This window comes from Bactrocera oleae, chromosome 6 (assembly GCF_042242935.1).
Source record: "Bactrocera oleae isolate idBacOlea1 chromosome 6, idBacOlea1, whole genome shotgun sequence".
Taxonomy (NCBI): Eukaryota; Metazoa; Arthropoda; class Insecta; order Diptera; family Tephritidae; genus Bactrocera; species Bactrocera oleae.
The window spans coordinates 7,543,364-7,555,614 of NC_091540.1; the positions used below are offsets into that span (position 1 = coordinate 7,543,364).

The window sequence follows — 12,251 nt, forward strand, 5'->3', positions numbered from 1 at the left end:
GTTTGAACTAACCATCGTCCTTAGCATATGACAAGTGTGCCATTTCTAGGCTAATTAGCTTTTGAATATGACTTTCCAGTATATAGTTGTCCTAGTTAATACATTTTCTGTCTCACTACGCCGGAAATCTCTAGATAATTTTTCGTAAAAACCAAATTTTTGAAATTTTTTAATGTCAGTAAAACATATTTTTTATTTAATTTATGCCTGTTATTTGAGAACGTTGACCGCTCTTACAGACAGTCTCATTTCTACGACGATTTTTTGCTAAAATATTAAACCAAAAATATTTGTAATACCCTAAGCAATTAAATTATGAAAATGTTTTAATTTTTAATTCATTGAAGCTATACTTTGAACGATATCGGAGTATAAATACGAGTTTTGTTAATAATGCGTTTATAGCGACATCTATCGGAACAATAGCTGCTTATGTAAACTTCTTACGCACTTGCGATATAGATTCAACAACTCTTTTTATACGCTGAGCACGGTATATTAAGTTAGCCACAATATAAATGATCAGCATGAAGAGCTGATTCGATTTAGCCAGTCTGTCTGTATATATGGGGGTATTCTGGTCTATAGATATGAGTTTTAGATAGCTTTTAAAGTGGATGAGGCTCTCATACTTAAGAGTGATCAAGTATTATATAATTTTGTTGTGTTTCTAAGATTAGTACCAGCTAAATGGAATTTCGAAAAATCTTATTTTTGGTACAGTCGTACGTTTTACTAACACTACATGGATTAAAAATGGATATATTAGACCTCATGATTATTATTAGCGGTATTACAAGCATATCAGAAATTATAGTTTGATTTTATGGACTATACATATAGTCCTATAATATAATATATTATAATAATAAAGAGTGGTTTATAGAATTCGTTCAAATTCTCTCAATAGAGTTAATTTAAAATGAAAAAATAATAATCAAGTATTTTTTTTATTTATTAATTACTTTACACCATCCTTACACACTACTCTACAAGCAAGCAGGCAATTCAATTGGTAATTTCACTAACTTTTTATTTCACCAACTACTCCCACTTATTCGCTTTCCATGCACCTATAATCAAATACAACTAACGTGCCGTTATTGCTAATTTTTTACATTCTCTCTCAATAGGTGTCATAGCAGTATGCTTTATCTATTCATAACCGCTACAAAAACAACAGTTAACTGTGTAAACTTTTTCTAAGCTAATTTTCTGCAAAGCGAGAGTTTTTACCCTGTCTTCCACTTGGCCACATTGGCCTTAGCAAGAAAAGCACTCGACCCAACTGTCAACTCAACCAGTTGCTTACTTAACTACCAACAGCTACTGTGAACACTTGAACAACAGCAAAAACAACTAGGTTACAGACGGCACCAAAACTACTAGCTTTTTATATGCAATTTCTCACAACACGAAAATACTTGAAAGGGTAACACTTTTTAGGTACGCAACACACGTTGCGGCGTAGAGCAATTGAAAGCGGAGTGTGAGCAATGAAAGTTGTGAAAAGTTGCAACATTTTTAAATTTCAAATTATACGACAAAGCGGCGCAAAGGTTAACTTCACACAAAAGAAGAAGAGAACAAAAAAAAATATTTCAACTCATTTTTCAGCAAATTTATGTCCTTGAACTAAAATGGCAGGCGTAGCTGATGCTGTCATCGCCGCGAGCGCCACAAAACAAAAAAAAACACACACACACCAGACGTTGAAAAATAAAGCGCAACAAAGGTGCTGCACTTCACATGTTATGCCGCGCCACGCAAGATGGACGGGCTGTGGCAGGTCGACCGGCACGTTTGATGGCAGCGCGTTAAAAGGTGTAAAATGCTACACAAATTATGTAAATATAAACGCTGCACAGCGTACATTTAAAATTTGCGCTCATTAATCTTGGCGCTAGTTAGCGTTTTGCCGAAAATGCCGACGCCGCTGACGCCACTCAAGGATCTGCCACCGTTGTTGCCGCGGCTCCTATGCACATTTTATCATTGCGGGGTCTTTACTCTTTTACTGCGTCGCTATTGTGTGACCAAAAAATTATTTATTCACGTATTTGTGTAGGTGTTAAAATTATGCGAACAACTGTTGCGCTGCCAGCCAAGGCGCAAAGGATACAAATTCAGGCGCAAACAAAATACTTTTACGCGGCAGCGTTTGTGACGACGGTTGTTGCCTTGGCATATGGAAATATGGAAATTTTTAACCTTTCGCCGAAAACTGGTTGCAACCTCATTTTTCGAGAGGTGCGAAGGCGTATTTTTTAATTTTTTTTTGTTATTATTTGAACGGAACTGCCATGCGGCAACATATTGTTATGGCACTCTTGCTGAATGAGGGCGTTGCAAAAGCAACAACAACAGAAATTGCTCGGCAATTTTTCACAAAAAGCATAAAGATTTACACCACATTAATGCTGGCTTTGTTGTAGCATAAAGCAAGCCTGTGCAGCCATACAACGCGTTTTTACCCAATCAGACATGACGTATACGTAACATTTATTTTTATATGCATACCAAATGGTATATATCGCTACAGAAACTCACTTGAGTATGTGTTTATGTGTGCGTGTGAGTATTTAAACGCATGCAAGTAGTTATGCACTTGAGCCTTTTATTGTGGAAAATTTTCTTTCGCGGTTAATCTGCAAGCGCTCCAATATAAGTGAGTTAGTTACACATTTAAGTTATAGTTATGAATACATATGTATGTATGTCTGTCATTATTGTGAATATGATGAATATCCGAAATTTGTACCGCATCCAATAACCGATATGCGTCTCGTACCAGTCTGTAAGTGGGGAAATGTTGAGCCTGCCAGAACCCAAGAAATACAACAAAAGGAGATCTTATGAAATTATTAACTGACAATGATATATGATAGTAGTTGCGCATTATTTTCTGTTGACGAATACATTGAGAGAGCACCAATAAAAATATAGAGAAAATGCAATAGTTTTTTGTCGACATCATTTTGATTTTCAAAGAGAGGCGCTTATCAATCAGTTGTATATCAGAAAATTAAACATTTTTGGATTCTCTAGCCCAGCCACAAATGTTGAGTTTAATAATTATAAATAGAGTTTAAAATATATAAATATTTCGCTTTAAACCCCACCTAGTCTCACCTTAGTCGGAACGGCTTGTATTAATAACACTTTACATTGCAAGCACTTTTCTAAAAATCATCGATAAATTTATAGATTTTTGTTAAATCAATATAGACGGTATGATGTGAATTATTATTTGCTTTGGAAATATTATACTAAGGATAATCGATAAACTTATCGATATTCCCATAATCGAAATTGTCGATAATAATATTGCTATTTAGCATATACAATTTTTATAATAGTCCGTTAGTGCAAAGTTATTATGTTTATTAAAAATACTATCTAAATATGTTGAAAAAATTCGATAATATATCGTTTTTATTCAATATAACGGTTATTAATGTTAACAAATTTTATTACTAATATACTTTGTAGACGTTTCCGCGAAAGTTATACTGTCACAAATCGCATAACATTTATCGATATATATCGATTAATTTAAATAAATTAAATTTCAACGTTTTATTTTCTTTACAAATAAATTCATTTCTAATGGTTTAATAAAATAAAGTAGCTTATTGTTAACTTAAGACAAATCGCACTTCTCTTAAAAAACGCCTTCTACAGAAATTCTTCTCCTAAAAACGTTTAATTTTTCATTCACCAGTTTATGCTACATTATCTTACAAAATAGTGTTTGAACTTACAAGTATATGCATTTTATAAGCCTCTTCTTGATAATTTTTTCGTTAAATGTCTCGAAAATATTTTATAAAAGCGCTATTACAAGCAACTCTCATCAAAATGTAAAATAAATTCAAATCTCATAGCATTGCGTTTTCTAGTTAACTAAGTTAATTAAAAATCTCTATTTCTATAAAATCTACTTAGCTTAAACCTTTATTGACCGGCCACCTTCAGTTTCATCTCACTCTCAGACTCCAGCTCATTGGGTTGTCGCTTAATCCAGCATAGAATATTCACCCATATAAAACCGCAGACACCCATGTAGATCACGCGAAATCTCGGTGCAACCATTACGAAATTCAAAGTTTGCGCTGGCAGCCAAAATATGCAAGAACGTGTAAATGTGGGTAAAAATTTCTCACGTAACTCCTTAAAAGGGTCCTCGGCTTGCTCCATCAGTGACATGCCTGAAAGTATTTGCGGAGAACACCAAATATTTGTGTCAAGTTCTTTTTAATTTTAAATAAATTTATTATTTATTTTTGATCTGTTTTTAAGTTTTTATTTACAAACATTTTTATGTATTATAAAAATCTACTAACCTGTATAGAAAACTGTCAGCAGATAAGGTGTTAACACGAATTGATCCAGCACCAACTTCTTAACGATTATCTGTTTGGCAGTGCCAGGAAAGCTGTGGTCGAGCCATTTGTACCTATTTTATTGAGAGTAGAAAATGAGAAAGGCAAATTTAAATAAATATTTTCTCAAATTTGCTTTAATCTTAGACAGAGCAATGCATATTCTTTGAAATGTGCACAGTAAGAATAACAATGCCGGAAAATGTCTGCATTATACCATTTAAGCTGCACTATTCAAGACTAACTTGCATTGAGTGAAGCATTCTTTGTGCCTTTAAATATGAGTGAAAAGTTTGAGTGCTTTTTTGTTGTGTGCTGAAGTCGTTATTATTATATTAAAGAAATGCAAATGAAAATTTTTTTAAATTAATTTTCAGTAGAAACAAAATATTGAAAAAAAAATAAAAAGAAAAGAGCTTGGAGTTCTTAGCTGTTATTAAAAAGATTACGTGAGAATTCCTAGAAATATATCTTTAAGCTTCTGCTTTATATACAAATGTGATCAAAAAGTAAGTTGAATTCTTTATTTATTCTTCCAAATTAATTTCATCCCCTTCAAAGTAATCCTCGTCCGATTAAGCGCACTTTTGCCTTGTCCTCGAAACAGTCGGATAGTCTTTTTCCGGTATAGCCTCCAATACCTTCTTTGATTCGGTTCTTATATCTTCAATCCTATCAAAACGGCATTCCCGAATTTGCCTTTTGAGTTCGCTGAGTAGCCAAAATACGGAACCAAATCAGGCGAATACAGTGGTTGCGAACGATATGAGTCTAGTTTTTGACAAAAAAGTTGCGAAGAACCTATTTGACACCAATCGAAACTTGACGCCTTTGAGACACGAAACATACTTCAAAATGGTTTGAGCAAAGCCAAAAGATGCTCGCGGTCTCTAATTGTCAATCGATGCTTTTCAAGGGTAAAATTTTAGATTTTTTGGAAGACGGCAGAGGTTGAGGGTTGTCCAGAGTGCGGTTCGTCTGTACTGAGTTATCAACTTGCTTTGAACTCGTTGTACCATTTATAAACGGGTTTTTGGCCCTAGTTTGAACACCAAAGGTTTTCCGCAACATTTCCAAAGGGTCCACACAAAAATATTCTATCCGCCAACAAAATTTGATAACATAAACCTTTGGACAAACAGAAGCTGGCAAAATGTTATAGACATTCCTACCAACCTGAAAAAAAATGTGTCTGCCTTCCTAATGCTTGGAAATTTTATACCATGTTCCGACAGTTGTTGTGTAGATTCTCTAAGTAATCTACTAGATGTAGCAAGATTTCACCATATAAAGATGACACTTATTAACATAAGAAGAGATTTGAAGCTAATCTACTCGAAAACCTTGTGTGATTTTAATTTAGCGCCATCTGTTTGTCAATTGGGAAATTTATCACATTATCCCAGCTGATTTAGACACTACAAACTGGCAAAGTTATAAAAATTAAGCAAAGAAATAAAATAAAAAGTAAAAGATTAAAGTAGTATCAAGTAAAAAAGTGAAAATGGCAGAAAATAGTATCAAACAAAGGAGTGTAATGTGGAGTTAGGTAGCCGAAGCCGACCCAATAGAGTTGTGTCGAGAAAAATGCCACAGCTTCGATCAACTAGTGAAAAACAACTGTTTTATAAATTTCCAATAACAGTGAGAACAGTGTAGATTAGTGAATAGATTAAATGTAATAAAATCGCTTTAAATTTTTAGTGCAAACATGGTATTAAATGAAAATTTCGACTTACTTTTTGATCACAGTATATATGAGTATATATTTTTAAGCGTTAGCTTTAAACTTCGATTAATATGTTTTCAAGGGTGTAACCAGAGAATGTTAAAAAATATTTTTTAACATTATCTGTTTTTACCAGCGTGAGCTTTTCTTAAAAAACTATGGTAAAGTTGTTGGTGATTGTTGAAAAGCTTAAAGAATAAAATAATACTGGTATAAACCTGAGAGAGTCGTAAACAAGGTAAGAAAAAGAGAGTTAGGAATCGAGAGAGAGAGAGAGAATAAGAACTAAACAGCTGTTTATGTGTTGAGATTCAACACGTGCATTTTGTTACTATTTTGGTGAATTCACGGATAAACGTTCGATAAGCCTACCATGATAAGACCAGAGAACGTATAATAAATTTATTAATATATTTTATGTTCTCTGATAAGACCCAAACAATAAAATGTGCTGTACTGTATTAAACATTACTTTTCATACAAAGTAGTGAATATTTGTGTAAATAATATAAGAGCGCATGTAATAGAGAGCGCAAATGGGTAGTGATAACAAAATTAAGGTGCGCTAGGCATGGCCAGTGCTGAGTGAGGTTCATGATTAATTTATTTGTGCGCACAGACAGAACACTTAGATGCAAATTTATTTTAATTAAAGCCAATCAAAGGGCAATGCAAACGTAAAATTGTAAACAAAACATTCAAAAGCAAATAAGCATGTGTGCGTCAGCATACAAAGCTGTGTAGATGTGATGTTAAAAAGAAATAAATAAACGTTTAAATCAGAGGCACTTAATGTAAACAAATAAATAATACAAGTAGTAAGAGGTGTTCACAAAAAAAAAGCATTGAAAATGTATTATAAATTTGTTTATAATTTTTAAATTATGTTTAAATTAATATTGTTTTAATATTCTATAAATTTTTGACAGATTTTTACAGAAATTATAACATATTAGCTGTAATCTAAACAATTCCATTTTGTGAATACCACTTTTCAAAAAAAGGTATAAAAAATTTGAAAATCAACAAACCATGTATAGAGTGTTGGTGCAAAAACGGTTGTACCCATGACAGCATACCGACCTATTGTGGCATAATCGATATCCTCTTTTCCCGCTTCGGTTTCCGGCTGTGCGCGTAAAGAAGTATATTGTATTTGTGTATTTGAGTGTGTGTATGTTGTGTATGTGTGAAAATTTAATATGATTACATGATACTTTAATGTGTTTACAAGTTACTTGATTCACTTAAAATATTTACTGAATTACCCTTAACAGATTTAAATCAAAAAAGTACTTTCTGAGAATATAGAATAATGAGAATATCGCAATAATGAGTGTATTGTTAATATTTGGCTGCATGGATAACGAAATTTTACTCTAGTAGTTGAGAAGAAAATGTAGACCATATCATGCAACTATCGTACCGTTCTATTCATTAGCCTAGCTCCCCGTACTGCATTGAGCAATCGAACGCAATATCTAGAACCCGCAATTTAAGTGACTGAAAGCATATCATCTATGCATATTATACGTCATAAAGTCGTATAGACGAGAGATGGGTGTAAGACGATACGTAATCATTGGTGCTTCTTTACAGTAATTCTATCATGGAACTTGTTTCTAATAATTCTTGCTATAAACTTAAAGGACTTGGACCCAAAAATGTAAAGAGCTACAATTTCTTGTTCTCCGAAGACTAACTTCTTTTACATATGAAAAGTTCTCATTTAATTTTTCATATAATTTGTATGTTCCATTATGGCTTTCGAAATATTTCTATATTATATAAATGTTTATCAACAACTGACTACACACGCTTCTTTAAACTTAGTTTATGCTAGTACATATAGTAGTAATAATATATATCTGAACAAACAAACATGAAAAAAACTCATTTACCAGCACACGTTTCACCAAATACTGCTGCGAATACTCGGCAGCAACATATAAGCTGCCATAGATGGCGCTGTTGGCAAGAAAGGGATGACGGCGGAAGACACCACGCACAGCGTTCACAAAACTAGACATATTTACGTACGAAAAGTCTCACTAAAACGCGTTTAGACGAATTACTTGTAGGCAAATTTTTCGTAAACAACTGCTTTATGCTTATAACTAAATAACTCTTTAAGATATTGATTTTTAGCAAGTGCTTCCACTATTTGTCAACTACACATTTCACACGTATTGCTTTCTAACTATCAATTTATTTGACCAAGCCAGCAACCAAGCACAAAGTAAACTAAAATTTGCTCTTCACAAAACGTTACTAAAATCATTCACCAACTCACTGTGCGCTTGTAAAGCGCTGCTGAGCTTTAATTTACGCTCAGCACTTCACCAAGAGCAAAACAGAAGATAAACTCAACACAACAGCTTTTTGCTCCAGTGCCAGCCGTTTGCGAGTATTGTGTTTTGTGTTCTCACATTTATCTGATAATCAGTTTAACGAGATATCGTCTGGGTGTTTATTATAATGCAAGCTTGTATCAAATGATAATTTTGTTATAGTTGTGCAGTTAACAGCTTATTTTCACAAGGTTTTTACGATTTTAATTGATTTTTTACGGAAATTATGATTATATAGTTGATAACACAAAGCCGAATTCATGAATGAAGTTTTTTAAGAAGTACTGGATTTTTGGAGAATTTCTGAATACCAATCTATAGATGAGATGAGATTTAGAGAATGAAAAGGGATATGTTTATAAGAAAATAATTAAATATTTTTCGAATGACACGCGATCTCCAACGGCGCACAAATGGTCCATCACTGTTGCAGTGTTTTCGGCCTTCTTCGTGGATGGCACCTAAACAAAATTCGCGCTTTAGTAATATTGACCTAAGATCGTAAACAAATCAAAAAATTGACATGATGGTGGCTTTTTACAAAGCAATTGAATTTTATCATATCAATCCTTTTTTGGCCTATCAAAATACGATTTGACCAGATCAAAAGGCTGTTGCATTGTGTGGAGAACTATGTACAAAACAAGCAGAAATTTTTTTACAAATCGATGATCGAATTATTTTTCCCCGAGTAAGCACACAAGCAAATTCGAAAGATGTAGTTTTGAGAAAAATGCGTTTAAAAATAAACTGATGGAGCTGATTGAACTGGGCGGTAACATTTTAAAAGGCTGTAACTCAAAATAAGTAAAAAAATCGATTTTTTTACTCTGGCAACATGTTGCTACAGAGTATTATAGTTTTGCTCACCTAACGGTTGTTTATATCACCAAAAACTAATCGAAATAGATATATATACATAAATGATAAGAATGAGGAGACAATTTGAAATCCGGTTGACTGTCTCTACGTCCGTCCGTCCATGCAATCGATAACGTAAGTAAAAATTGAGATATCTTGATGAAACATGGTAAACCACCCGAAGCTCCGAATAAAGATACAAAACTGTATTTTGGTGCAAGGTATTGCAGTAGTGGGGGACTTGTGATTTGAAATATTAATAAATTGGTTTAATGTACATATCTCCCAAACCACTTAAGCTAAATAAATCAAACTTGCTCAGGGAAAATCCTTTTAGCATCCCCATTGAGAGTGTAAAGATGGTTGAAATCGGATTGTAACCCCGCTCACTCCCCATATAACGGTTATGTTGCAAACTACTAACAATGCAAAAACTCAATAAATAAAACCGTTAGAGGCACTAAATTTTGCAACCGAGATGACACAAATAAACTTTATAGGAACCAATATCCAAATTGTACAATATATGTGGCACTGCCCATATTTAGGTGCAAACCTATATCTCGGGACCTGCTCGACAAATTTTAACCAAATTTTGTTCATAATATTATGTTGATACTCCCATCGTACAAAGCGAAAATTAGCGAAATCGGATACAGTTCACTTTCCATATGGTATAATACAAAAACTGTCAAAATCGGACTACAACTATTCAAGCGAACTTTTTATCGAAAATGTCAGTCAATCTGTGAGATATGTACATATATTATTGAAATTCGGAAAAATTGCAAAAGTGTAAAAGTTTCGGTTACCCCCGAACTTAGCTAATCCTTAGTTGTTTTTATTTTAAATTTAATATTTTGTGTGTTCCTGTGTACAATTTTAGAACATAGCTCAAGAAAAACTAGAAAATACCGAACGCACTTCGCAATAACTGTAGTGCGATAAACTTAAAAGATTTCGTGCTTAGTCGAAATCAAATATGCAGTATCTTCCATATAAATTCTGCCTTATCACTCTTTAAAGCCAGCTCTCATATATATCATATCTTCTTTGTACCTTTTTATTTATCTCACACAATACAGAGCAGTGATATTTTTCTATTTACCTTGCTTGCTTTCTTTGCACTTCATCAAAGCAAATTTTTAATCCATAATTCCTTTAACGTATTAAAATTTTTTCTTACGGAATTATTTTCTTTTATACTCCCTCTCTTCTACCATAATTTGTACAAGTATGAATATTTTTATTACACTGTGGCGTTAATCGCATGGCTATGAATGATAAATTCAATAAACCCGGAAAAGCAATGCCACCAATCGAATAGCACACACACACAACACGCCTTCCAATCAAACACATGACAGCTATAGTAGGGACGAACGAACGCCTGCCAACGAAATGCAGTCGAAGAGGCAAGCAACTGAATGGCATTAAAAGTAGTAGCAAAGCTGCAAAAAAGTATGGCAAAATCGCAGACAAACTAATAGAAATATGCACAAACACATCTGCATACTTACATACAACGATATATGCATGCATACACACATACGAGTACATTCACACGAACGGTTTGTAAGTATCGCCCTTAGTTGGCTTTCTACGCCTGATCGACTATCAATTGGCGCTGCTGGTGCGAGCATTCAAAGGGCTCAACAGGCGGATATCAACCTCGCATACATACATACATATATGTACGCAGTTAATAACGGTATACTTTTTTCTACTGCTGAGCAAAAGGTAAGTCCATGCAGGCGTCGGCGTATGGCAAAAAGAAAGTAGCAACTTTGAAATCTCACCTTAATCAATATACATAAATGACTACAGTGTTTATATGTATGTATGTAAGTATATACACGCTACCACAAAGAAACTTAAAATTACAATTTACGCACGAATGGACAAAGCGATGCAGGGTGCTTGTTTTTTGTTGCTGTTGCATAAATTGAGATGCATTCATTTAAGTTTTCCATATTGTTGCATATTGAAAAGAGACAAGCAGGACTATTAACTATAAGCAAATAAAAACAGATTAATTGAATAGTAAAAATCTTAAAATAAAATTGATAAATTAAACAAAAGAGGTTTATAAAGTGTGTGCGAAATAATATGCGTAAGTGTGTGTCTTGAGCAATATTAGTTTTGCAGTAGACTGAATGTGGTGGCTTGAGAGGAGAAGAGAGTATAGTTTTGGTGGTACTAACGTTATTAACAGGCAGATTGTTGACTTAAACTAAAGACTACTAAAGAGCGGCAATTATCGATAGTGGAGTTGTAGATATATATAAAAAGTATAATTATGGGTGATCAAGGTACATACAATGGTACTAGATACCAATAGTAGGTTCTTGAATATACTTAAGAGGTTGTACCCATTGACAAAACACGCTCTCTTTGCGAATGTTTTTTATTGAAGGGGCATTTTATTTAATAATAAATTAAAAATAATCTATATTTATAAAATAGCTGTACTTTCATAAACGGAAATGTATTTTGAAAAATTATTGATTCTCTTGAACCAGTAGCCGATCTCCAAGAAGACCTCCGAAAAATGATGTATGGTGGTAAGCAAGATTTTTATACTCTTGCAACATGTTGCTACAGAGTATAATAGTTTTGTTCACCTAACGGTTGTTTGTATTACCTAAAACCAATCGAGATGGATAAGGAGATATATATATTTAAATATTCAGGATTACGAGACGGCCGGCCGTCTATCCGTGCAAGCGATAACTTGAGTAAAAATGGTGATATCGAGATGAAACTTGGTACACATGTTTCTAGGAGAGTTGCCATGCATTTACATTACATTTAATTATTTCACTTTCCAGTATACAAATCAAACTACCAATGAATACGAGTCGGAATGAAACTTTGCACAAAAAATAGCTTTAAGGTATGCCAACGCAAATCTAAATACTGTCA

At 33.5% G+C, this 12,251-nt stretch overlaps 1 protein-coding gene across 1 annotated transcript; it reads right to left on the reverse strand.

Moving 5' to 3' along the window:
- Window positions 1-3,404: 3,404 nt before the first annotated feature.
- On the reverse strand, window positions 3,405-8,366 carry LOC106622724 (mpv17-like protein). The gene is made up of 4 exons (XM_014241990.3): window positions 8,016-8,366; window positions 7,146-7,243; window positions 4,347-4,459; window positions 3,405-4,211 (listed from the first exon to the last, which is right to left on the reverse strand). The coding sequence occupies exons 1-4, from the start codon at window positions 8,142-8,144 to the stop codon at window positions 3,958-3,960; spliced, it is 594 nt and encodes a 197-aa protein (XP_014097465.2). The 5' UTR covers window positions 8,145-8,366; the 3' UTR covers window positions 3,405-3,957.
- Window positions 8,367-12,251: the final 3,885 nt, after the last annotated feature.

Bases quoted from the DNA above. Each gene is read 5' to 3' on its own strand.
- LOC106622724 (XM_014241990.3), bottom strand. From the start codon at position 8,144: ATGTCTAGTTTTGTGAACGCTGTGCGTGGTGTCTTCCGCCGTCATCCC. The intron at 4,460-7,145 runs GTTTGTTGATTT...TCAATAAAATAG, and splicing joins GCACCAACACTCTATACATG to GTACAAATGGCTCGACCACA. The intron at 4,212-4,346 runs GTTAGTAGATTT...AAATACTTTCAG, and splicing joins GCTGACAGTTTTCTATACAG to GCATGTCACTGATGGAGCAA.